The 26,656-nt window shown below is 46.1% G+C and overlaps 1 protein-coding gene and 1 long non-coding RNA gene across 3 annotated transcripts in view; one reads left to right on the top strand and one right to left on the bottom strand.

Annotated features, from left to right (window-relative positions):
• Positions 1-26,656, top strand: part of LOC130358660 (uncharacterized) — a 68,740-nt gene that overhangs the window by 21,331 nt on the left and 20,753 nt on the right. The window lies entirely within an intron of this gene.
• The window catches only part of PRPH (peripherin), a 32,169-nt gene continuing 28,525 nt past the window's right edge, over positions 23,013-26,656 (bottom strand). Inside the window, exons 8-9 of one of the 2 annotated variants that reach the window (XM_056562208.1) lie at positions 24,597-24,679; positions 23,013-23,681 (exon numbers count right to left, since the gene is read on the bottom strand). In XM_056562208.1, coding sequence (XP_056418183.1) covers positions 23,634-23,681; positions 24,597-24,679 — 131 coding nt within the window. In that variant the 3' untranslated portion in view covers positions 23,013-23,633. Of the gene's footprint in view, positions 23,685-24,596; positions 24,680-26,656 lie in introns of both variants that reach the window. The other variant, XM_056562207.1, reaches the window with a different exon arrangement.

A 26,656-nucleotide genomic window follows, 5' to 3' on the forward strand; every position in this document is an offset into this window, starting at 1 on the left:
CTTCTCTCTCGCTACCGCAGCGCTCCGGGCAGCTCCACTGACCCGGTGCGCTGCGATACCGTCTCCAGCCGGGATGCGATTCGCGATGCGGGTAGTGCCCGCTCGCGATGCGCACCCCGGCTCCCGTACCTGACTCGCTCTCCGTCTGTCCTGTCCCGGCGCGCGCGGCCCCGCTCCCTAGGGCGCGCGCGCGCCGGGTCTCTGCGATTTAAAGGGCCACTGCGCCGCTGATTGGCGCAGTGGTTCCAATTAGTGTGTTCACCTGTGCACTCCCTATTTATACTTCACTTCCCCTTCACTCCCTCGCCGGATCTTGTTGCCATTGTGCCAGTGAAAGCGTTTCCTTGTGTGTTCCTAGCCTGTGTTCCAGACCTCCTGCCGTTGCCCCCGACTACGATCCTTGCTGCCTGCCCCGACCTTCTGCTACGTCCGACCTTGCTTCTGTCTACTCCCTTGTACCGCGCCTATCTTCAGCAGTCAGAGAGGTTGAGCCGTTGCTAGTGGATACGACCTGGTCACTACCGCCGCAGCAAGACCATCCCGCTTTGCGGCGGGCTCTGGTGAAAACCAGTAGTGACTTAGAACCGATCCACTAGCACGGTCCACGCCAATCCCTCTCTGGCACAGAGGATCCACTACCTGCCAGCCGGCATCGTGACATTCACTAATCAAGCGCAATACGTCTTCTCAGCTAATGAATTACCTCTGAATCAAATTGACATAAATGCAGCATTTCGGAGTTTACAAAAAACATACAAACAATATCTAAGGTCGTGGTGGGAGATTGCAAGTTTGGAGACATACTGTAAGGAAAAGATTGTATACAGAGGGTTGAGGATAAACATCACCCCCAATTCACACAAAGAGGATACTGAATTTATTAAAGGGTGGCAAGAACTCTTGACAGTTAACTCATTACGTATGCTAGAATATCTACTGGCATACGAAAAACAAGTGTTTAATAAACTTACAACACAATTGGAAGGACAAATTGAAGAGATCAAGGTGTTTAAAAACCAAACAGAGTTCAGTGCCCTTGAGGTTAAGTTACAAAAACATATTGAAAGCTTCCAATCAGATATTCAGGAGAGGAAACATCGCAAGTATATAAGAGACAAGAGAGATTTTGAATCCGGTCTCATATACATCAAACGTGGAGTTGATAATTATAATCAGAATAATCAGTATACAGATATTTCTGAATCGGAGGTATCAGAAACTGACGAACAAACAGGATCAAGAGGACCCTATCCGAACCAGGATAGATTTAAAAATAAGAACAAACGTAGAGCCTATAGTAAAAAATCATATAACAAAGGGAATTACAACAAAGGAGGAGGACAAGGAGGAGGGTACACCCAAGTACAGAAAAGTGGATTTAATCAATATAATCAGAGTTATCAATATAACCAGAGTGACCAAGGTTTAAAAAGACAGGAAGCAAATCCAGTACAACAACTGAGAGAAGGGACTGGAATTCAGAAGAATCACAATCCACAACAGCCAACATGGACGTCAAATGTGGCACTCCAACCCCAAAATCGGACTGGTATAAATATATCAGCACCCCCACTCCAACCCTTCTCCTCTGGATCACAATTATTACATATGTCGCAGGCCATGCCACCAATACAACAACAGCAAAACACGATGACCATGCCTGCAACATCAATGGAAGCTGGAAATCAGGACTCTTCCCCTCTTTTTTTAGGGGCTGGCATACAATTGAGGGACAGAGAGAAATGGGGTTATCAGAACCCATTGCATCCAAGACTATAAAACAGGATCAAGAAATGCAGATCTGCAATTTAACATCGATGGAATTGACAGAGGAACAAATTAAAGTGCTAAAGATGGGTCTATCATACACACCAACACCAAGATATGACCCATTCATATGGATCAAAAATGTGAATTTGTTCGCAAGGAAACTTGCTTTACATAAAATGTATAAGAATAGAACACGGGACATAACTGAAGACCGCAGATGTGATGAACAAGTAATTGCAGATCTAACTGACCTCTTGGATGAGAATGAAACTGGGACTCGCACACCTGAATCCGCACCGTTCTCTAACTTAAAACCAAAATCAAAACTAACTCCCCCAATTAGCCAGTACAACAACATAGATACATTTGTTAAAATGGTTACTACTGACTTAGAAAAACTGTCCCCCAAATCATATAACAGTAATACGACCAAAAGGGAAAAGGAAGCCCTGAAACAGCTAGAAGAGAATGAACATATAGAGATCAAGCCCTCCGATAAGGGGGGCAATATTGTGATCATGACCAAATTGGATTATAAGAATATGGTACTACGCCTGCTTAAGGATAAGGACACATACACCAAACTAACCTCCAATCCAACTACAACCTACGTTAAAGAATTGAAAGAAATTTTGGTGGAAGCCAAATTAAATCAGATAATCTCTGAGGATGAATTTAGAGTGATGTTTAATGCAAAACCAACCTTGGCTACTTTTTATGCATTACCCAAACTGCATAAACAGAAACTCCCGATGCCAGGTCGCCCGATAGTTTCGGGTAATGATAACCTGACAGAAGGTATTAGCTTGTATGTAGACCAGGTATTAGCCCCTTTTGTGACCATTTTGCCTTCCTATATAAAAGATACAAGGGACGCTGTCTCCAAGCTCCAGGAGATCTCTTTTCCGCCAGATACACTGATTGCAAGCTTGGATGTAGAAGCACTCTACACCAATATCAAACACGAGTTCGGAATTATGGCGGTTGAATATTTTCTAAGCACTAGGGGAATACAATTCACTAGTCACAATCAATTTGTTACTACACATTTACGTTTTCTTCTAACACACAATTATTTCACTTTTGATGGGCAATTTTATTTACAAACGAGAGGCACAGCTATGGGCACTTCTTGTGCACCAAATTTAGCAAATTTATTTTTAGGGTGGTGGGAGGACACGATAGTTTTTTCAGACACTCACAAGGAATTCACACAACACATTATGTTTTGGGGTCGTTATATTGACGACATATTATTGTTTTGGGGGAGCACCATCACTTCCTTTAATGAATTTGTTAAGGCACTGAACACTAATCAAATCGGGATGCACTTCACATCAGAGATAAGCAGACAAAGACTCTATTTTTTAGACTTGGAGATCTCCTTTGGCCTTGGGGGCAGCGTCCAGACCAAGATTTATAGGAAACCTACTTCCACGAATAGCTTTCTCCAATGGGAAAGCTATCACCCTAGACCCCTTAGAAATGGAATCCCTGTTGGCCAATACCTCAGGGCCAAAAGAAATTGCTCAAGTGAACAGGCTTTCTTGGAAGAATCAAATGTATTATATCAAAGGTTTACAGCTAGAGGCTACCCCAAGAAGGTCTTGCACAGGGCTTTCGCTAGGGCCTGAGCAAAATCCTAGGTCAGAACTTTTAAGTGATAAATCACCAATACAGGAAGGAAAACAGGTGAGATGTATAGGTACATATGACCAAAATAACAAACAAGTTGTTGCGATATTGAAGAGGTACTGGCCAATTCTAGTAGCAGACAGTGACATCAGGGAAGTACTTACCCCTTACCCCAGCATCACGTATCGGCGAGGACGGAACATCAGGGAGCATGTGGTGAGAAGTCACTATCAAGAGAAACGGAGAGAGGCATCATGGTTAGAATCTGGTACCAAGGGATCATACCCATGTGGTACGTGTACTTTTTGTAAATTCATACCAAAGAAAAAGAATTTTACAAACCCAGTTGACGGGCGAGTATTGGAAATCAGAGACTTCATAAATTGCCAAACGACAGGGGTTGTATACATTGCGGAATGTGGATGTCCCAAGCTGTATATCGGTAAAACGATTCAGCAATTACGGAGGCGAGTGTCACAACATTTAAGCACAATTAGGAAGGGTGCAGATACCCCATTAGCAAGACATATGAGGGACATCCACAAAGGAGACGTAACGGGCTTAAAATTCTGGGGCTTTATTAAACCCAGAATGGGTCCCAGAGGTGATAACCTAGATAAAAAATTGCTAAAGGAAGAAGCAATTTGGATATACAGGCTCAAATCATTGAGCCCTCAAGGCTTGAACGAGGGATTCACCTTTTCAGCCTTTCTGTAAACCTGCCTAAAATTAAAAACTATTCAAATAAAATTATAACATGACATCGAATAATAGAGTGGAAACTGGATTAGAGGAAGAACTAACACTGAAAAACAAATAATTAGATAGACTACTTCGGAATGCAGATAACAAGCGGTTAGATCCACAGTGGACTAATAATTAATTAATCGAGATAGAACATACAATAAGATATACCAATAAGACACTTACCTTGAGAGAGATTCATCCGGGCCATGAGTGGGAGTGGATGTGTATGAATTCTAAAAAAACAAAAATCAAAACAAATAAATAATGGGATCCATTGTACATGGTTACTATGAATAAATAACCAAATATAATAAGATACGATTGTACATATAGTGGAATCTAAGTTAACATAGGCACATCCATCACTGAACAACACACACAAAAAAGTTTAAGTCCTGGAGTCTGCGCAGTAAAGTATGACACAGGAATCTTAAGTCCCGGAAAAAAGACGCAGCAGAATATAAGTCCCGGAGTGTGCGCAGTGAGAAACAGAAAAACAATACCTAAGTTCCAGCGCATACGAGACTACGCAGACGATGATATGCTGCCCAGGTTTTAAGTCCGTGCGCAGACGGGAATGCGCAGATGACGTGCCTCTGACACTACCAATGAAGGGCTTGGGATTAAGCCTAAGATCCTATTGGCACAGATGGCATTTAGATCCGATTGGTTAGGGCAAACATCAATCATGGCATAACCAATCGTAAAAGCATTCGTGTAGAGGAAAACCACTGATAGGTGATAAACTCAAAGAAGCAATCACGCCGATACCGGAGGAAGTCTGTAAATAAAGCAAAGATGGCGCCCGCGCTCATATGCCCGCTACCTCTTGATAAAGCTACTTAGTAGCGAAACATGTCGAGGGGGGCAGAGTAGGGATTCTTTTAATCGCACCAGCGGAGGCCAGCAAATGGAATAGCATGTAACTGCAGGCATGCTTTCCTAAAAATTATCAGCAAGAGAGGAGTATAACTCCCCAAAAGCATAGATCTTATAAAAGCTATGTAACTGGCCCGAGCTGAGTGTAATTTTAAAGTGTGTGCAAATTCTTCCTTTTTGTTATAATTTAGTTAATTTCTAATAAAGCTTGTGGGAACACTGATTATAATAATATATGGGAACATAGGGATTTTTGGGTTCCGAACAGGAATCTATGGGAAATATTGATTGACCCCTCCATATATATTGGTCTGTTTGGGGAACAATAACTGAATATAACTCAGAAATCTCGGGCCCACCCCCACCCTCCTCAAAACTTCCCAAAGGTATCCCCACTCCACCCTGTCAAAGGCTTTAGTAGCATCCAGTGACAGAATGGAGCGGGGGCCCCGGGATCCACTCTGGATTGTCTCATATACCTGGTGGATATTGTCGTGGACCGACCTTCCTGCCCTGAATCCCCCCCTGGTCTCTCCCCACCACTACCTCCACCACTTTATCTAATCTCCTTGCCAATACCTTCGCTATTATCTTTATATCCGTATTGAGCAGGGAGATAAGGCTATATGAACCCAAGTCCAAAGGATCTTTATCTTTTTTCCTAATAAGTCTGATATTAGCCTCACACATTGATTTAGGGAGAACGCCCCCCCTCCAGGATTCATTAATGATACCCAGCAGTTTTGAAAGCAGCAGGGTTGAGTATATCCTATATATCTGAAATGGAATACCATCAGACCCAGGGGAAGTATTCCCCTGAATTGATGCCAGTGCATCCTCCAATTCCTGGAGGGAGATTGGATCATCCAAAGCATCCCTAGCATCCTCTGTTAAACTTGGAATATTAATTCCTCTCAGGAATTCCACTACTTCAGCCCTATTAATATTGCTACTTATATAGAGATTGGAGAAAAAGGAGCTAACCATTTGAGCTATTTCTTCTCTCTCTGTAGTTATGCTACCATCCACCCTCCTCAGAGCGACAATACCACCTTCCTCACCTTGATTTTTAAGTAGTCTTGACAATGTCTTATTTGGTTTCCCTTTCTCAAAAAAGTTAAATTGCCCATTAAAGAATAGTTTGTTTTGTGCCTTTTTAAGTAGATATTCTTTGTAATCCTCTTGGGCTGCCTTCAACTCTAGCAGCCGTTCACCCCCGCTGTCCTCGTCTATCCCAGTTTCTAACGTTACCACTTTACTATTCAGCATTGATTCCTCCTGGGCAAATTCCTTTTTCTTTTTATTAATTCGCCCTATATATAGGCCCCTCAAGAATGCCTTCATGGCATCCCATACTATCTGAGGACTCGCAGAATTATAGTTAATCTCCCAGAATGCTTCCATTTCCTGTCTAAACCAGTCCTGGTCTCCCACTAGTTCTATCCAGTGGGGGTTGAGCCGAAAGCCCAGCCTTTTTCCATCCGTTGCCTTGCCCCCAATTTCCACCACCACTGGACAATGGTCCGACAGGGTTTTGGCTCTATACTGCACTCTACTGGTCCAGATCATCGCGTTCTTATCACAAAGACAGAGATCAATTCGGGAAGCAGTGTTATATGAAGTACTAAATCATGAGTACTGTCTTACTCCTGGGTTTAGTTTCCGCCACCCATCAACCCAATTCATCTCTCCACAGTACCTCGCCAATGCTGTTTCACTCCCCCCTACATTCCTACCTAGTTTGTATCTGTCCATACTAGGGTCCATTACGTTATTCATATCCCCAACTGTCCATAATGCCGCATATGTCTACCTTTCGCTATAATTCACGAGATCCCTCAAAACATCCACTCTAAAGGGAGGAGGAATAAATACAAAGGCCAAGATAATATCCCTACTTTCCCACATTCCATAAAGAAATACGTATCGACCATACCTATCTACTTTTGAGTCATTTATTTCGAGTGGCACCTTCCTATGAACATATACTGAGACTCCCGCAGAGTACGAAGAAAATCTGGAGTGGTATTCTTCCTTAGCCCACCTCCTTGGTAATATCTGCTCATCTCTTGACCTATGGGTCTCGACTAAGCATATGATAGCAGGAAGGTACCCCCGAATGTAATCAAAAATTGCACACTTTGTAACTCTCTCCGACATACCTCACACATTCCAGGCTAACATCTTAAACGAAGACATATTAATCTAAGAGAGGAGAAGAAAAAAAAAAAGGATTTCCCTCCCCTTCCCCCCTCTCTCTCCCCCCTCTCCGCCTCCCCGCACCATCCCTCTGCCTCCCCGAACCATCCCTCCCCCTTCCCACTCCCCCCCTCCCCCCACACACCCACCCCCCTTCCTCCCTCCCAATAATGCACCGTATTTCTACAATGCATTTCAATCCTAGTGACACCCCGCAAACCCCCCACCCCGCCCCCCCCAGACGCAGAATTATTACTCAACTAATACTTCTAACCCCTGGTGCCGCAATAATATCCTAGACTACATGCCTTCTTTATCCATCCAATCCGAGACCTCCTGTGAGGTTCCAAATATTATTACGTTTCCCTTATGCTCTACCCGGAGTCTCGTTGGAAACAGAAGAGAAAAGGGGACCCCCGCATTCTTTAATCGCCTTTTTATCTCCCGAAAGGATGCCCTTTTCCTCTGGGTCTCCCAGGAGAAATACGGATATGCAAAAATATTCTGCCCATTATACTGTAGGTCCCTCACCTCTCTTGCCCTCCTAAGGATCGTGTCCCTATCCTGGGAGGTATATAACTTAATTAGGATTGTCCTAGGGGGGCCCCCCGGAGGAGGTATCCGCCTTGGTACCCGATGAGCTTGTTCAATCCCAAACATTGGGGTAAAGTGCCCCTCACCTATCACGTCCTTCAGCCATCTACTGAGAAACTGGATAGCAGAGTCCCCCCCCCCCCCACACCCCTTCAGGAAACCCCACCATCCTTATATTACAACGTCTAGATATATCTTCAAGGTCAGTGAGCTTATCTTTGATGGATATCTTCTCCTTTTTCAAATCATTAACCTCCTCCTCCAGAACCTTAATCCTATTTTCTGTTTTAGGGGCTACTTCCTCCAATCTGGAAATCCTATCTCTCATCTTAGTCATATCGTGTCTTATCAGAGATACCTCAGTAGATACCACACCCAGTTGTTTATTTATTTCCTCAATTGCACAGTTAGATTTTTTTTTACCCCTCCCAAGATTTCCTCCAACATCTGAGTTCCCATAGGTGGCACAGTCTGCCTATCCTCAGTTTCTTCCACCTCCAGTACCGAGTACCTAGAGCCGGTTTTACTAAGGGAGAGATCCTTCTGGGTTCTAGTTTTAATACCCACAGCTGGAGACTTCCATATTTTATCCAGTTTACCCATAGCCCCCTTATCTTTTTGTGGCGAGCTACCCCCTGATCTTCTGGGGTTCACCTTGGGGGCCATTTCTCCTGCTTTATCTTTTATATTTATGAGGTGTACGTACCGCCACCAGGGTGCCACCTATTATCTTAGCGACTTTATGCACTGTGGGCCCCACCCACTCAGTAATTTACATCCCATTATTTACTACATACAAGGGTGAGGATTCGTAGTCCCACACAGCTCTGGGGTACGCTTTGAGCAGAGAGGATCACAGCCTGATCTAGCAGTATCCACCGCCAGATATAGTATAGTAATATGAAATAAAATCGTTAGCGTGTTCACGCTCCCCCTGATAGACAGTCCGATATCCCCCCAGAGTCACTGAGCTTAGTGGGTCCAGGGAGAGGGTCCAATTCCATGGAAGAGGGGGTCTGCTAGGGCAAAGTTGTTCAATTTAGTCTGTGAGTCCAGGTTACTCCTGTATAAGAGAGAGAGAGGGAGGAATAAGTCCTCTAGAGACATCAGTTTAGCAGTAGGACAGGCTGTAGATGCATCTGCGTGGCCATAATTATACCGCCCATACTCCTCAGAGTCCATGCAGATTTTCATTCTGGGCAAGGAATTTCCATAGTTAAGAGCAAAAGATGCCTAAAAGAAGGAGGGAGGGGGGCGCCAGTCCCACAACGCTCAGTAAATTCAGTTCCCCAAGCCCCCGGTTATCCATTAGGGCTTAGCCCACATAAGCAGGACAGGAGCATCACTACCACTGTAATTAGGAATATCGTAACTCCCTTCCCATGTGTAGCAACCAAGTGAGCCCCCCTATTAACCACCACAGGGGGGAGAAGGGGGGGGACCTGGTCATATCCATTGCCACGGCTATCACTCACCAAGTCGCTAGAAGGAGTGGCCAGGCGGGGTGTCTGGCGTCCAGTATTCTCTATTCCACATGGGACCAGTGCTGGGGACTGCTGCTGTTTAAAATATTGCCGAAGTATTAATAGCGGGTTTCACCTATTAAAGGAAATCCGTGAGTAGATTTCATAGCAGTTTATCCCCATATTAGACTCCTCCATCCAGGGAAACTGCCTACTTAAGTGTCCTGCTCCCCAAAAAGAAGCAATAACTCACCGGCTTAGCGGCTATTAAGATAATTATCACATGTAGCCTCAGGTCTTTTTCTCAATTCCTCTTTCCTTTCCACCAAAAAGGGATCTGGTCCGGCCTGATCTAGTCCCAGCAAGGAGTAGCGGGACACCACACGTACCCCTCACCACCTCCACACCGCTACACCGCGCTGTAAGACAGGTGCCACCATATATGGGCTTCCGGAGCAGGCCCGAGACTCCTCTCTGTTACTGGCCGCGAAAGTCCACACCTCCCTCTCTCTCACCTCGTCTCCGGCGTCTCCCTCCACTGCACACGTGGGGGGGGGGGGGAAGACCTCGGAACCCCACCTCCGCCTCCCATCCTGTCCAGCAGCGGGTCGCGCCATCCTCATCTCGCTCCTTCCTCCTCCCGCGGCTGAGTCCAGCGCCCCCAGCTCTCACAGGGCATCCGGGTTGGCAAGTAGTACTGGCGGCGTTACTCTGTGAGTATCCCGGCATCCTGAGGTCGGCATGAGCTCCACGTCCGCTCCGAGGGCGGGGCCGGAGCCCCGGAGCGCGCGACCCTAGCTCATGCCGCCGTCACTTCCTCTCGCCTTTTACTCGGCTATTTAGTTTGGTACTTGTTTTGAGTTGTCATCAGTGGGTCTTGGTTGACCATATCTCTAACAACGTATTACTATTGATAAGCAGTACATCTTCTTCTTGTCAGTTTATTTATCACATCACCTTGTGATAGGTCTCATATATATATATATATATATATATATATATATATATATTTATTATTTTTTCTTGCAGCATTGGACAAGAAAATACAACTTGAGGTACTGCATGAAACTGCTTCAGCATCTTTGTCCTGATTTTTGCCTATCTTTATGACATTATACCAACAAACATACTCTACTTCTGTCCACTATGTACCTGTCTTTCATCTTATATTGACAGTGACTGCTGTTCTCATCTCCAAGACTGGTTGACACTCACCAACCTACTGGCGCTGTACTAATATTAACATTATCAATTTTATGTGCTTACTTCACTAATTTTGTGTTTTATTTGTGTACTATTATTGTTCTTTGTATCCGATTGTGGCTTCCTCTCACTCCCGGGTGAGCCCTGATAATCTATGGGCGAAACGCGTTGGCAAGAGAGGGCCGCCAACCTATATATAAATGTTATTTGTTTTCCTTACCCTATCCACACTTAGAAGTAGGAGATTCCCACCCAGATAGGTAGGGACTCTGGTGTAGGTATTCACCTGTATCCTCTTCCCCGATCCCAGCATTGTCTTTGTACACTAGTATTTTGAGTATCTTATGTATCTTAGTATATTTTATGGTATCTTAGCCTTATTGTTGATTTTCTATGGTATATATTATTTATGTTGTTATTATTTATGTGCCAGATATCATTTTCCCTTTTTGTGTTACTCTAGAAGATTCGTCACAACAAGATGTTTGTCCCAGAAAAAGCAGCAAGTTCTAGAGGCTTCCATTAAAATTAGTCCTTAAAAAGTAGTCCTAGAGCAGGCGTCTCAAACTGGGTGGCCCTCCAGATGTTGCAAAACTTCAACTCCCAGCATGCCTGGACATGCCCAGACGGGAATGCTGGGAGTTGAAGTTTTGCAACAACTGGAGGGCCACCAGTCTGAGACCCCTGTTCTAGAGGATTCCATTAAAGGAGTACTCCAGCGCAACATAACTTATCCCCTATCCAAAGGATAGCTCGCTGGGGCCCCCCGGGATCTCCTGGACGGGGCCACAGCAGTCTGCAGGAAGTGTAGTTTTGTCAGACACACCCCCTCCATGTATCTCTATAGGGTACATGGAGGGGCGTGTCAGCCGTCGCATCATGCGGGGATGGAAGGCCCCCCTTTACAGCATACTGCCGCGGCCCCGTCCAGGAGATCCCAGGGGGTCCCAGCTCTCGGACCCCCCACGATCTATAACTTATATAAGTTATATTGCACTACAGATGTCCTTTAAAAGAAGCAAGCCACTCTAGAAGCCTCCTCTGGATAATTAGGTGACCGATACTGGCCAGGCTAATACTGATGGGACTAATCCATATGGGAAGAGGGTAACTGATGCTATTAGTAGTGTGCAAGATGCCGAACAGGACTCAAACTTTTTGAAGCATCCGGAATGGTTATTTATCTACAGCTTGTGTTTTCTATAGGTGTATACACTTTCATCACAGACTTATTGAGAAGGTTGTAACTTTTATTGTACCCTATCTGTTTATATGGGCATTTACCTACCTTGACTTTGGTGTATACACTAGAGCCCTGCGCGGGACTGTTTTTTCAATTACCCACCCCGCCCTCTCCCGCAGGGTGTTTTCTCCACTCCCACCTGCTCCCGCAACATCTGTGCCCAATCCCACCTGCTCCCGCTAAAATGTTTGTCCAATCCCGCCCGCTCCCGCTTACATAGAAATGTACAGACACCAAGGTGCAATGCTCTGCACATACTCCTCATGTATAGCAGTGTGTGTGTAGTACATTTTATATAGGTTTTATTTTACTACTTTCAAAAAAATTATAACTACATGCACCAAAATTAGTATGCTGGTAAAGGTCCTCTTTTGACTCCTATAACTTTTTTATTTTACCGTATATGGGGTCGTATGAGAGCTCATTTTTTTTAAGCACCTTCTTGGGGATGATTCTAAAATCTTCACCGGGAGGCCATCTTCTCTGCTCCGGGCCGACACCGGACTAGTGACGATGCATTGACGACGACGCGCAGGGACATCTGTGCGCAGCAGACATCCGTGACGTTAGGGGCGTCCCTGCACATGGACGTCCCTGTGCGGCGGTGACAATGCAGCATAACTAGTCAAGGGGCCGGCCCGGAGCGGAGAAGAGGGCCTCCCTATGAAGATGGACTGCCTAGACTGGCTCACCCTCCCCACCGGAATGCGGACGGTCCCTGCAGCATCGATGGACGAAGATGGACGGCCAGACCCGGAGAACCACCCCCCCTACTCCCCCACCGGTATGCCTGAAGCGTTTTTTTTTTTGGTTCACTCGAGTATAAGCCGAAGTTTTAACCCCTTAACGACGCAGGACGTATATTTACGTCCTGCGCCGGCTCCCGCGATATGAAGCGGGATCGCGCCACGATCCCGCATCATCGCATCGGTCCCGGCGCTCATCAACGGCCGGGACCCGCGGCTAATACCACACATCGCCGATCGCGGCGATGTGCGGTATTAACCCTTTAGAAGCGGCGGTCAAAGCTGACCGCCGCTTCTAAAGTGAAAGTGACCCGGCTGCTCAGTCGGGCTGTTCGGGACCGCCGCGGTGAAATCGCGGCGTCCCGAACAGCTGACCGGACACTGGGAGGGCCCTTACCTGCCTCCTCGGTGTCCGATCGACGAATGACTGCTCCGTGCCTGAGATCCAGGCAGGAGCAGTCAAGCGCCGATAACACTGATCACAGGCGTGTTAATACACGCCTGTGATCAGGATGAGAGATCAGAGTGTGCAGTGTTATAGGTCCTATGGGACCTATAACACTGCAAAAAATTTTTTTTTTTTAAGTGTTAATAAAGGTCATTTAACCCCTTCCCTAATAAAAGTTTGAATCACCCCCCTTTTCCCATAAAAAAAATAAAACAGTGTAAAAAAAATATAAAATAAACATATGTTGTATCGCCGCGTGCGTAAATGTCCGAACTATAAAGATATATCATTAATTAAACCACATGGTCAATGGCGTACGCCCAAAAAAACGTATTTTGGTCACTTTTTATACCATTAAAAAATGAATAAAAAGTGATCAAAAAGTCCGATCAAAACAAAAATCATACCGATAAAAACTTCAGATCACGGCGCAAAAAATGAGTCCTCATACCGCCCTGTACGTGGAAAAATAAAAAAGTTATAGGGGTCAGAAGATGACATTTTTAAACGTATAAATTTTCCTGCATGTAGTTATGATTTTTTCCAGAAGTGCGACAAAATCAAACCTATATAAGTAGGGTATCATTTTAACCGTATGGACCTACAGAATAATGATAAGGTGTAATTTTTACCGAAATATGCACTGCGTAGAAACGGAAGCCCCCAAAAGTTACAAAATGGCGTTTTTTTTTTCGATTTTGTCGCACAATGATTTTTTTTTCCGTTTCGCCGTGCATTTTTGGGTAAAATGACTAATGTCACTGCAAAGTAGAATTGGTTCCGCAAAAAACAAGCCATAATATGGATTTTTAGGTGGAAAATTGAAAGGGTTATGATTTTTAAAAGGTAAGGAGGAAAAAACGAAAGTGCAAAAACGGAAAAACCCTGAGTCCTTAAGGGGTTAAACTCGGCTTATACTCAAGTATATACGGTATTCCACATTCACTTTAAACACTTTTAATGCATATTATGTTAAACCCAGGTATAAATATTATGGCCCTGTGGAGTGGAGGTTTCTTTGTGGGGTTTTTTTCCCCAAAAGATATTTTTCCACAGTATTTACTAATGCTTCCCTACATTTTGCACTTTTCCCTACATTTTGCTTTTTTTACACATGCTTTCAAATCCACCCCATTTTCTGTGGAAACCTTAGTAAATATGTTGGGATTTTTAAAAAATGTTGGGGGCACGCCCCTTTTCGGCAATCACACCCCTTTTCTCGGCAGTCACACCCCTTTTCTCGACAAAACATGTTGTGTTTACAATAGTAAATGTTTGATTAAAAGAGAAATTAAAGGGGTGCTAATACATCTTATCTCCTATCCAAAATAGATAAGATTTCTAATTGCCCGCCGCTGGGGACCCCCGCAATCTGTCATTCAGCATCCACCTTTGTGAGCTCTCCGCAGTGCTGGAGGTTGTGAGTGTGCAGCGTGACGACCACAGGGCCGCCCCACCCCCTCAATGCAAGTCTATGGGAGGGGGCGTAACGTCCTTTGCATAGGGGATATGATGCCTTAGGGCCGGAGTACCCCTTTAAAGGGGATAAGTTATCTTTTGCTGGAGTTCTCTTTTAAAACCAGAAAATAAAAGTAACTTGTCCTAAAATGCATATTCCATGTTCACTCTTAAAGGAGTACTCCAGTGCAAAATAATTTATCCCCTATTCAAAGGATAGGGGATAAGTTAGAGATCACGGGGGGTCCGAGCGCTGGGGCCCCCCGGGATCTCCTGGACAGGGCAGCGGCAGTCTGCAGGAAGTGAAGTTTCGTCCCCAGCAGAAAGCCGCGGCAGACACTCCCCCTCCATGTTTCTCTATGGGGTACATGGAGGGGACGTGTCGGCCGCCGCGTCATGCGGGGGCAGAACGCCCCCTTTCCTGTTCATTGCCGCGGCCCTGTACCGAAGATCGCAGGGGGGCCCCAGCGCTCGGACCCCCCGTGATCTATAACTTATCCCCTATCCTTCGGATAGGGAATAAGTTATTTTGACTATAGATGTCCTTTAATGTGTATTTATGTTAAAATACAGGTCAGCTCACTGCTTTGCTAAGCTTGCTTTGTACTGTAATATGATAGCTTTAATGAACTCTTTCTGCAGTGACACTGCTGGGACCTGTGGTGGACACAGTAATGCAGGGAGTTGACAGGACTAATGCAGGGAGTCACGGTCTAATGTCAGCCCATTTACTGCTCAAGTGCATAGGGTTTTACAAGCCTTCTAAACTCACTCCCATGCTGCCTTCTGATTGGCCTGTGAGCTGTATGTCACATAATGCAAGCGATTATTGGATAACCTGGAGTCATATGATGTTGCAGCTAGCTGCAAGGTATGCTGGGCTTCCTAGATGTCATTTCTGTTTTCCTAGTTCTTCTTCCAATCAGGTGCCATGTTTTGATCATCCCTTCTGATAATATTAGCAGCAATCCCAGGCTTGCCCAAGCCATGACTGGCAAACTTCCAAAGTTCTGCAAACCGAATTTACCCTAAAGTTCTGAGCAAAATCAGGTTTGCGGGGCTGGGCTCCTGTTACGCCGAGCGCTCCGGGTCCCCGCTCCTCCCCGGAGCGCTCGCTTCACTCCCTCCGCTGCAGCGCTCCGGTCACGTCCTCTGACCCGGGGCGCTGCGATCCTGCTGCCAGCCGGGATGCGATTCGCGATGCGGGTAGCGCCCGCTCGCGATGCGCACCCCGGCTCCCCTACCTGACTCGCTCCCCGTCTGTTCTGTCCCGGCGCGCGCGGCCCCGCTCCCTAGGGCGCGCGCGCGCCGGGTCTCTGCGATTTAAAGGGCCACTGCGCCGCTGATTGGCGCAGTGGTTCCAATTAGGGTTTCACCTGTGCACTTCCCTATATTACCTCACTTCCCTTGCACTCCCTTGCCGGATCTTGTTGCCTTAGTGCCAGTGAAAGCGTTCCTTGTGTGTTCCTTGCCTGTGTTTCCAGACCTTCTGCCGTTGCCCCTGACTACGATCCTTGCTGCCTGCCCCGACCTTCTGCTACGTCCGACCTTGCTTCTGCCTACTCCCTTGTACCGCGCCTATCTTCAGCAGCCAGAGAGGTGAGCCGTTGCTAGTGGATACGACCTGGTCACTACCGCCGCAGTAAGACCATCCCGCTTTGCGGCGGGCTCTGGTGAAAACCAGTAGTGGCTTAGAACCGGTCCACTAGCACGGTCCACGCCAATCCCTCTCTGGCACAGAGGGTCCACTACCTGCCAGCCGGCATCGTGACAGTAGATCCGGCCATGGATCCCGCTGAAGTTCCTCTGCCAGTTGTCGCTGACCTCACCACGGTGGTCGCCCAGCAGTCACAACAGATAGCGCAACAAGGCCAACAGCTGTCTCAACTGACCGTTATGCTACAACAGTTGCTACCACAGCTTCAGCAGTCATCTCCTCCGCCAGCTCCTGCACCTCCTCCGCAGCGAGTGGCCGCTCCTGGGATACGCTTATCCTTGCCAGATAAATTTGATGGGGACTCTAAGTTTTGCCGTGGCTTTCTTTCCCAATGTTCCCTGCATCTGGAGATGATGTCGGACCTGTTTCCCACTGAAAGGTCTAAGGTGGCTTTCGTAGTCAGTCTTCTGTCCGGAAAAGCCCTGTCATGGGCCACACCGCTCTGGGACCGCAATGACCCCGTCACTGCCTCTGTACACTCCTTCTTCTCGGAAATCCGAAGTGTCTTTGAGGAACCTGCCCGAGCCTCTTCTGCTGAGACTGCCCTGTTGAACCTGGTCCAGGGTAATTCTTCCGTTGGCGAGTATGCCGTACAATTCCGTACACTTGCTTCAGAATTGTCCTGGAATAATGAGGCCCTCTGCGCGACCTTCAAAAAAGGCCTATCCAGCAACATTAAAGATGTTCTGGCCGCACGAGAAATTCCTGCTAATCTACATGAACTTATTCACCTAGCCACTCGCATTGACATGCGTTTTTCTGAAAGGCGTCAGGAACTCCGCCAAGATATGGACTCTGTTCGCACGAGGCGTTTCGTCTCCTCGGCTCCTCTCTCCTCTGGTCCCCTGCAATCTGTTCCTGTGCCTCCCGCCGTGGAGGCTATGCAGGTCGACCGGTCTCGCCTGACACCTCAAGAGAGGACACGACGCCGTATGGAGAACCTCTGCCTGTACTGTGCTAGTACCGAACACTTCCTGAGGGATTGTCCTATCCGTCCTCCCCGCCTGGAAAGACGTACGCTGACTCCGCACAAAGGTGAGACAGTCCTTGATGTCTACTCTGCTTCTCCACGTCTTACTGTGCCTGTGCGGATGTCTGCCTCTGCCTTCTCCTTCTCTACAGTGGCCTTCTTGGACTCTGGATCTGCAGGAAATTTTATTTTGGCCTCTCTCGTCAACAGGTTCAACATCCCAGTGACCAGTCTCGCCAGACCCCTCTACATCAATTGTGTAAATAATGAAAGATTGGACTGTACCATACGTTTCCGCACGGAGCCCCTTCTTATGAGCATCGGATCTCATCATGAGCGGATTGAACTTTTGGTCCTCCCCAATTGCACCTCGGAGATTCTCCTTGGACTTCCCTGGCTTCAACTTCATTCCCCAACCCTGGATTGGTCCACTGGGGAGATCAAGAGTTGGGGGTCCTCTTGTTCCAAGAACTGTCTAAAACCGGTTCCCAGTAACCCTTGCCGTAACTCTGTGGTTCCTCCAGTAACCGGTCTCCCTAAGGCCTATATGGACTTCGCGGATGTTTTCTGCAAAAAACAAGCTGAGACTCTACCTCCTCACAGGCCTTATGATTGCCCTATCGACCTCCTCCCGGGTACTACTCCACCCCGGGGCAGAATTTATCCTCTCTCTGCCCCAGAGACTCTTGCCATGTCCGAATACGTCCAGGAGAATCTAAAAAAGGGCTTTATCCGTAAATCCTCCTCTCCTGCCGGAGCCGGATTTTTCTTTGTGTCCAAAAAAGATGGCTCCCTACGTCCTTGCATTGACTACCGCGGTCTTAATAAAATCACGGTTAAGAACCGCTACCCCTTACCCCTCATCTCTGAACTCTTTGATCGCCTCCAAGGTGCCCACATCTTCACTAAATTGGACTTAAGAGGCGCCTATAACCTCATCCGCATCAGAGAGGGGGACGAGTGGAAAACGGCATTTAACACCAGAGATGGACACTTTGAGTATCTGGTCATGCCCTTTGGACTGTGCAATGCCCCTGCCGTCTTCCAAGACTTTGTCAATGAAATTTTTCGTGATCTGTTATACTCCTGTGTTGTGGTATATCTGGACGATATCCTAATTTTTTCTGCCAATCTAGAAGAACACCGCCAGCATGTCCGTATGGTTCTTCAGAGACTTCGTGACAACCAACTCTATGCCAAAATTGAGAAATGTCTGTTTGAATGCCAATCTCTTCCTTTTCTAGGATATTTGGTCTCTGGCCAGGGACTACAGATGGATCCAGACAAACTCTCTGCCGTCTTAAATTGGCCACGCCCCTCCGGACTCCGTGCTATCCAACGCTTTTTGGGGTTCGCCAATTATTACAGGCAATTTATTCCACATTTTTCTACCATTGTGGCTCCTATCGTGGCTTTAACCAAGAAAAATGCTGATCCCAAGTCCTGGCCTCCTCAAGCAGAAGACTCCTTTAAACGACTCAAGTCTGCCTTTTCTTCGGCTCCCGTGCTCTCCAGACCTGACCCTTTCAAACCCTTCCTATTGGAGGTTGATGCCTCCTCAGTAGGAGCTGGAGCTGTTCTTCTACAAAAAAATCCTTCCGGGCATGCTGTCACTTGTGGTTTTTTCTCTAGGACCTTCTCTCCAGCGGAGAGGAACTACTCCATCGGGGATCGAGAGCTTCTAGCCATTAAATTAGCACTTGAGGAATGGAGGCATCTGCTGGAGGGATCAAGATTTCCTGTTATTATCTACACCGACCACAAGAACCTCTCCTACCTCCAGTCGGCCCAACGGCTGAATCCTCGCCAGGCCCGGTGGTCTCTGTTCTTTGCCCGATTTAATTTTGAGATTCACTTTCGTCCTGCCGATAAGAACATTAGGGCCGATGCTCTCTCTCGTTCCTCGGATGCCTCAGAAGTTGATCTCCCTCCGCAACACATCATTCCACCTGACTGCCTGATCTCCACTTCTCCTGCCTCCATCAGGCAGACTCCTCCAGGAAAGACCTTTGTTTCTCCACGCCAACGCCTCGGAATCCTCAAATGGGGTCACTCCTCCCATCTCGCAGGTCATGCGGGCATCAAGAAATCTGTGCAACTCATCTCCCGCTTCTATTGGTGGCCGACTCTGGAGACGGATGTTGGGGACTTTGTGCGAGCCTGCACTATCTGTGCCCGGGATAAGACTCCTCGCCAGAAGCCCGCTGGTTTTCTTCATCCTCTGCCTGTCCCCGAACAGCCTTGGTCTCTGATTGGTATGGATTTTATTACTGATTTACCCCCTTCCCGTGGCAACACCGTTATTTGGGTGGTCGTTGATCGATTCTCCAAAATGGCACATTTCATCCCTCTTCCTGGTCTTCCTTCTGCGCCTCAGTTGGCTAAACAATTTTTTGTACACATTTTTCGTCTTCACGGGTTGCCTACGCAGATTGTCTCGGATAGAGGGGTCCAATTCGTGTCTAAATTCTGGAGGGCTCTCTGTAAACAACTCAAGATTAAATTAAATTTTTCCTCTGCATATCATCCCCAGTCCAATGGACAAGTAGAAAGAATTAACCAGATCCTGGGTGATTATTTGCGACATTTTGTTTCCTCCCGCCAGGATGACTGGGCAGATCTCCTTCCATGGGCCGAATTTTCGTATAACTTCAGGGTCTCTGAATCTTCCTCCAAATCCCCATTTTTCGTGGTGTACGGCCGTCACCCTCTTCCCCCCCTCCCTACCCCCTTGCCCTCTGGTCTGCCCGCTGTGGATGAAATTTCTCGTGACCTTTCCATTATATGGAGAGAGACCCAAAATTCTCTCTTACAGGCTTCTTCACGCATGAAGAGGTTCGCGGATAAGAAAAGAAGAGCTCCCCCCGTTTTTTCCCCTGGAGACAAGGTATGGCTCTCCGCTAAATATGTCCGCTTCCGTGTCCCTAGCTACAAGTTGGGACCACGCTATCTTGGTCCTTTCAAAATTTTGTGTCAAATTAATCCTGTCTCTTATAAACTTCTTCTTCCTCCTTCTCTTCGTATCCCTAATGCCTTTCACGTCTCTCTTCTCAAACCACTCATCCTCAACCGTTTTTCTCCCAAATCTGTTCCTCCCACTCCTGTTTCCGGCTCCTCGGACGTCTTCTCGGTCAAGGAAATTTTGGCTGCCAAAAAGGTCAGAGGGAAAAATTTTTTTTTAGTAGACTGGGAGGGTTGTGGTCCTGAAGAGAGATCCTGGGAACCTGAGGACAACATCCTTGACAAAAGTCTGCTCCTCAGGTTCTCAGGCTCCAAGAAGAGGGGGAGACCCAAGGGGGGGGGGTACTGTTACGCCGAGCGCTCCGGGTCCCCGCTCCTCCCCGGAGCGCTCGCTTCACTCCCTCCGCTGCAGCGCTCCGGTCACGTCCTCTGACCCGGGGCGCTGCGATCCTGCTGCCAGCCGGGATGCGATTCGCGATGCGGGTAGCGCCCGCTCGCGATGCGCACCCCGGCTCCCCTACCTGACTCGCTCCCCGTCTGTTCTGTCCCGGCGCGCGCGGCCCCGCTCCCTAGGGCGCGCGCGCGCCGGGTCTCTGCGATTTAAAGGGCCACTGCGCCGCTGATTGGCGCAGTGGTTCCAATTAGGGTTTCACCTGTGCACTTCCCTATATTACCTCACTTCCCTTGCACTCCCTTGCCGGATCTTGTTGCCTTAGTGCCAGTGAAAGCGTTCCTTGTGTGTTCCTTGCCTGTGTTTCCAGACCTTCTGCCGTTGCCCCTGACTACGATCCTTGCTGCCTGCCCCGACCTTCTGCTACGTCCGACCTTGCTTCTGCCTACTCCCTTGTACCGCGCCTATCTTCAGCAGCCAGAGAGGTGAGCCGTTGCTAGTGGATACGACCTGGTCACTACCGCCGCAGCAAGACCATCCCGCTTTGCGGCGGGCTCTGGTGAAAACCAGTAGTGGCTTAGAACCGGTCCACTAGCACGGTCCACGCCAATCCCTCTCTGGCACAGAGGGTCCACTACCTGCCAGCCGGCATCGTGACAGCTCCCTCATTTCTACTGTCGCATACAGTGAGGCAAAAAAGTATTTATTCAGCCACCAATTGTGCAAGTTCTCCCACTTAAAAAGATGAGAGGCCTGTAATTTTCATCATAGGTATACTTCAACTATGAGAAACATAATGAGAAAAAAAAATCCATACTATCACATTGTTTGATTTTTAATTAATTTATTTGCAAATTAAGGTGGAAAATAAGGATTTGGTCAATAACAAAAGTTCATCTCAATACTCCCTTTGTTGAAAATGACAGAGGTCAAATGTTTTCTGTAAGTCTTCACAAGGTTTTCACACACTGTTGCTTGTATTTTGGCCCATTCCTCCATGCAGATCTCCTCTAGAACAGTGATGTTTTGGGGCGGTCGCTGGGCAACATGGACTTTCAACTGCCTACAAAGGTTTTCTATGGGGTTGAGATATGGAGACTAGCTAGGCCACTCCAGGACCTTGAAATGCTTCTTACAAAGCCACTCCTTCATTGCCGGGACGGTGTGTTTGGGATCATTGTCATGCTGAAAGACCCAGCCACGTTTCATCTTCAATGCCCTTGCTGATGGAAGGTTTTCACTCAAAATCTCACAATACATGGCCCCATTCATTCTTTCCTTTACAAGGATCAGTCGTCCTGGTCCATTAGCAGAAAAACAGCCCCAAAGCATGATGCTTCCACCCCCATACTTCACAGTAGGTATGGTGTTCTTTGGATGCAACTCAGCATTCTTTCTTTCCCAAACATGACAAGTTGAGTATTTACCAAAAAGTACTACTTTGGTTTCATCTGACCATATGACATTCTCCCAATCCTCTTCTGGATCATCCAAATGCTCTCTAGCAAACGTCAGATGGACCCGTACATGTACTGGCTTAAACAGGGACACACGTCTGGCACTGCATGATTTGAGTCCCAGGCCACGTAGTGTGTTACTGATGGTAGCCTTTGTTACTTTGGTCACAGCTCTCTGCAGGTCATTCACTAGGTCACTCTGTGTGGTTCTTGGATTTTTGCTCACAGTTCTTGTGATAATTTTGACACCACGGAGTGAGATCTTGCGTGGAGCCCCAGATTGAGGGAGATTATCAGTGGTCTTGTATGTCTTCCATTTTCTAATATTTGCTCCCACAGTTAATTTCTTCACACCAAGCTGCTTGCCTTTTGCAGATTCAGTCTTCCCAGCCTGGTGAAGGTCTACAATTTTGTTTCTGGTGTCCTTCGACAGCTCTTTGGTCGTGGCCATTGTGGAGTTTGGAGTGTGACTGTTTGAGGTTGTGGATAAGTGTTTTTTATACTGATAACATGTTCAAACAGGTTCCATTAATACAGGTAACGAGTGGAGGACAGAGGAGACTCATAAAGAAGAAGTTACAGGTCTGTGAGAGACAGAAATCTTGCTTGTTTGTATATTTGCAAATAAATTCTTTAAAAATCAGACAATGTGATTTTATGGATTTGTTTTCTTCTCATTATGTCTCTCATAGTTGAGGTATACCTATGATGAAAACTACAGGCCTATCTCATCTTTTTAAGTGGGAGAACTTGCACAATTGGTGGCTGACTAAATACTTTTTTGACCCACTGTATATGAGTAAAACATGCTATATATGCCGGCAGTAAGATGAGCTCCGCTGTCCAGCACCTGTGCGGTGTGTCCGACCTTTCGGCATAATTGTTAACTGCCCCATTCAAATGAATTGGATTAGTTTTGCAATCAGTTTCCCTCTAGTGCTTTTCTACAGTGCCATAGGAAAACACCTCCAGATCGCCAGATATATGGGAAGAGGGCCTAACTTCTTCAAAAATTTCTATGGGTCCATGTTTAGCATAACCCTTGTACCCCGTGGTGGTTTACCTGAATTTTGAAGATGTAATACAAAATATATACATATCCATACAAACAATTCATCCTACTATTTATACTTCATTGCTGCAAACATTTTATTAGCTGGATAAGCAGACATGGCACATATACAGTACATTGCTACAATGCTAAAGGGTAGTGTCCCATTCAGTACAGACAGGAAGGAAATATATAGCACCAAAGTCGCTTTGCAGCTAACTTTAATCTAACTTTTAGCTAACTTTAAGCATTTCCAGTTCTGGACAGCAGCCCAAAGCCAACCAGCGAGCTTACGTTTAGACAAAGTGTTAGGCAGAGAAGCCGTACTTCAATACCTAGGATATTTATTAAGTGTATTGAGACGAGCATTTACCATTGTACGCTCATACTGTATATCAATTAATTGAGTTACATTTCAGTGGTGTTCGCATGTTCTTAGGATGTGAATGGGAAAGACATATCACATATTCATAATGTGAGAAATCAGTAGAATATAAAAGACACAACACAATCTGGGACACAGGCACTTAAGAGATGTTTTACAATGGCAGAAATGAATAATTGTGAACGCCACATAGATGACATTCAAAATGAAAAAAAGTCACACTCATTTATTATAGCACAGACTGCTCCCCGGTCTTTAGGTTTCTCATAGTTAGGGGTGTTACATGGGCACCAGGATCCTAGATCTACGCATGTTTTCACTTCTCCCCTTCAGAAGCTTGCTCCTTCCTGGACTCAGTCACAACCTGCTATATGTAAAGGTAGACAAGAATATTTTTTTTAGATCAGGTTAAATAGATGCACAGCAATACAAAGAATCATATGCCCCATAGTGCATAAAGGCTGTCAAAGGCTACAGTACCACTCATAGACATTTTGCCTAGTTGCCACACTTTGACAGAGGGTGCATCACTGGACTGAGCAAAGCAGGATCGCCATTTCGACGAACTTCTTGCCATCTAGGCTGTTTTGTCCACGCTCTTAGGGGATTATGGGAGTATTGGTTACGTAGGGGCAGGCACTCATGGTGAACAGGCTCCAAATCTCACAGACAGACCACAAGTAGGATAATTTGATCCTTCAACAAGCTCAATCAGCTCCCAAAGCTTTCTTGTCTACCAACCAGACACAGGTGACACCTTCATTACACAGAAGTTTAATGCCCAGACCGTTTCCAGGTGCTTAGCAGAAAGTAGAAATGTAGTGTCATGGTGCCCATTACATGGCCTATCATTGACAGCCAGTCACCCTTATTTGCACTAGTGTTGTGAACGAGAAACCAGAACTGCTATGGAACCATATTGTCTTTAGCGACCGATCCAGGTTCTGTTTGGGATCAGACAGTGGTCAGGTTAGTATGGCGGCCTTGTGGTGGGTGCTTCTATCCTGCCTTTGTTGTGGAGCGACACTGACCCATGAGAGCCACTAATAGCTCAGTAACATGTGCAGGACATCTTGCAGCCACATGTATTGCCTCTCATGGCTTCCAACTGGCATTTTTTTAGCAGGATAACACTCACCAACACACAGTAATATATTATTTCATTCGATTCCAGCAACTCTTTCTTGGTCCATTTTTTTGGGTCAAAGAGTGTACATTAGGAAAGTGTTTTACAGACAACATTCTGAAATCAGGACATAACATATACTCAAGAGCTCACCTCTCCATCTCGAGTCTCAATAGTTTTAATCACAACAGTTTTCCTGGTGTGAACTTCAGAGCTGGGATCTGATTCATGAGGTGCTAAAAGATAAAATTAAAAAACTTATGCCATAGAATAGTATTGCTGCACCTGGAACACATAATGCCAAATGCTAGTCAAGATAAACTACAGCTCATCCTGCAGAAATGACTCCCCACACAGTACCAGAAAGTGCAATTTTGCAAAGTAATTTTTTATGTTTCTTATCTTTTAAAGGTAAAAAATATAGCTAAAGCTGCATGAATTTGGTAATGTTGTAATTGTACTGACACGCAGCATAAACTTAAAGGGGTACTCCCGTGGAAAACTTTTTTTTTTTTATTCAACTGGTGCTAGAAATGTAAACAGATTTGTAATTTACTATAATTTACTGTAATTTACTGTAATTTTCTATAAAAAAAATCTTAATCCTTTCAGTACTTTTTAGGGGCTGTATACTACAGAGGAAATTATTTTCTTTTTGGATTTCTCTGATGTCATGACCACAGTGCTCTCTGCTGACCTCCGCTGTCCATTTTAGGAACTGTCCAGGGCAGCATATGTTTGCTATGGGGATTTTCTCCTACAATGGACAGCAGAGGTCAGCAGAGTGCACTGTGGTCATGACATCAGAGAAATCAAAAAAGAAAAGCATTTCCTCTGTAGTATATAGCCCCTAAAAAGTACTGGAAGGATTAAGATTTTTTTAATAAAAGTAATTTACAAATCTGTTTCACTTTCTGGCACCAGTTGATTTAAAAAAAAAAGTTTTCCACGGGAGTACCCCTAGCAGATGTCCAGTGCTAAGCAATTAATCCCCTACCCGCAGGGGGGGGGGGGGGGTCCGACAGCTTGAACCCCCTGCGATCTCCCCTATGGGCCCCCCCTCGGCCCCAGCTAACCTGCTGTGTGTGGAGTTTTGCACACAGCAGGTCAGCTGATACAATCATGCCCCTTTTATTCATCTCTATGGAAGAGGCGGAGACACAGTGTTTCTGTGTCACCACCTCTCTTATAGAGATGAATGGAGGGGCATGTTTGTACCAGCTAGTCTGCTGGGTACGAAACATGCTCTAGCAGCGCAGAGCCGAAGCTCCATATGGGAGATTGCGAGGGGGTCCCACGCGGTCCTGCAGAGCATCTTCTTTAACAGGTCAATTTCAATGCTGTAAAACCGTAAGGCCCCCAGTACCAAATTTTTTTTTTTGTTTTGTTTTTTTACTCCCAGATATTTTTTATTTCTGAATACATTATATAGAAAAATAAAAGGCGCCATTAAAAAGTATAACTCCTTCCTGCACTAAACAAGGTCTCCTATGGCTATGTTAATGAGGAACAAAAAAAACTTACAGCTCTTAGAAGGCAAAAAAAAAAAAACAGACTGGTGCTTAAGGGGTATGTTTTAATATAAACATTCACTATCTGCTCAGCTGAGCATGCATGTTTGTTTTAATAGAGAGATAAGAACAAGCTTCTTGCAGATCACTCTGGCAGTGGCATTTTCCTAATGTTGTGATATACTGAGCATATCCAATCTCTGTGAACTGTCTTACTATCACATGCAGTTCTTGGTTCTGGCTATTAGATCCACATAGTCACTGGCAGCTGGAGGTTATCAGTAAGAGATGACATGTTGCCTTCTGCCTACAGGTTAGTGTGAATTATTTCATGTTCAATATGAGAAAACTTCATTGCAAGCTTCTGAATATATATTACCCAAACATCAGGACTTTGACTGTAGGGATGTCCCGATACCATTTTTTAAAGACTTAGTATGAGTACCGATACTTTAATTCTAGTACTCGCTGACTAATTACGAGTACTTTTATTTTAAAGGGAATCTGACCCCAGGGTGACCCAGTTTCTGGCGCTGCTTACCGTGCTGATATGTGGATTACTTGTGTGCAATGGAGGCAGCTGCTGTAGTATGAGCAAAGATTTCTCTCTTCTCCAATGAACAGAACAGGGAATTTGCATTGGTGGTGAGACCGATGTCTCCGGAGCGATTGCGCTGACGTTCACATGGTGAGCAGCGGTAG

This window comes from Hyla sarda, chromosome 2, assembly GCF_029499605.1.
Source record: "Hyla sarda isolate aHylSar1 chromosome 2, aHylSar1.hap1, whole genome shotgun sequence".
NCBI classification, from domain to species: domain Eukaryota; kingdom Metazoa; phylum Chordata; class Amphibia; order Anura; family Hylidae; genus Hyla; species Hyla sarda.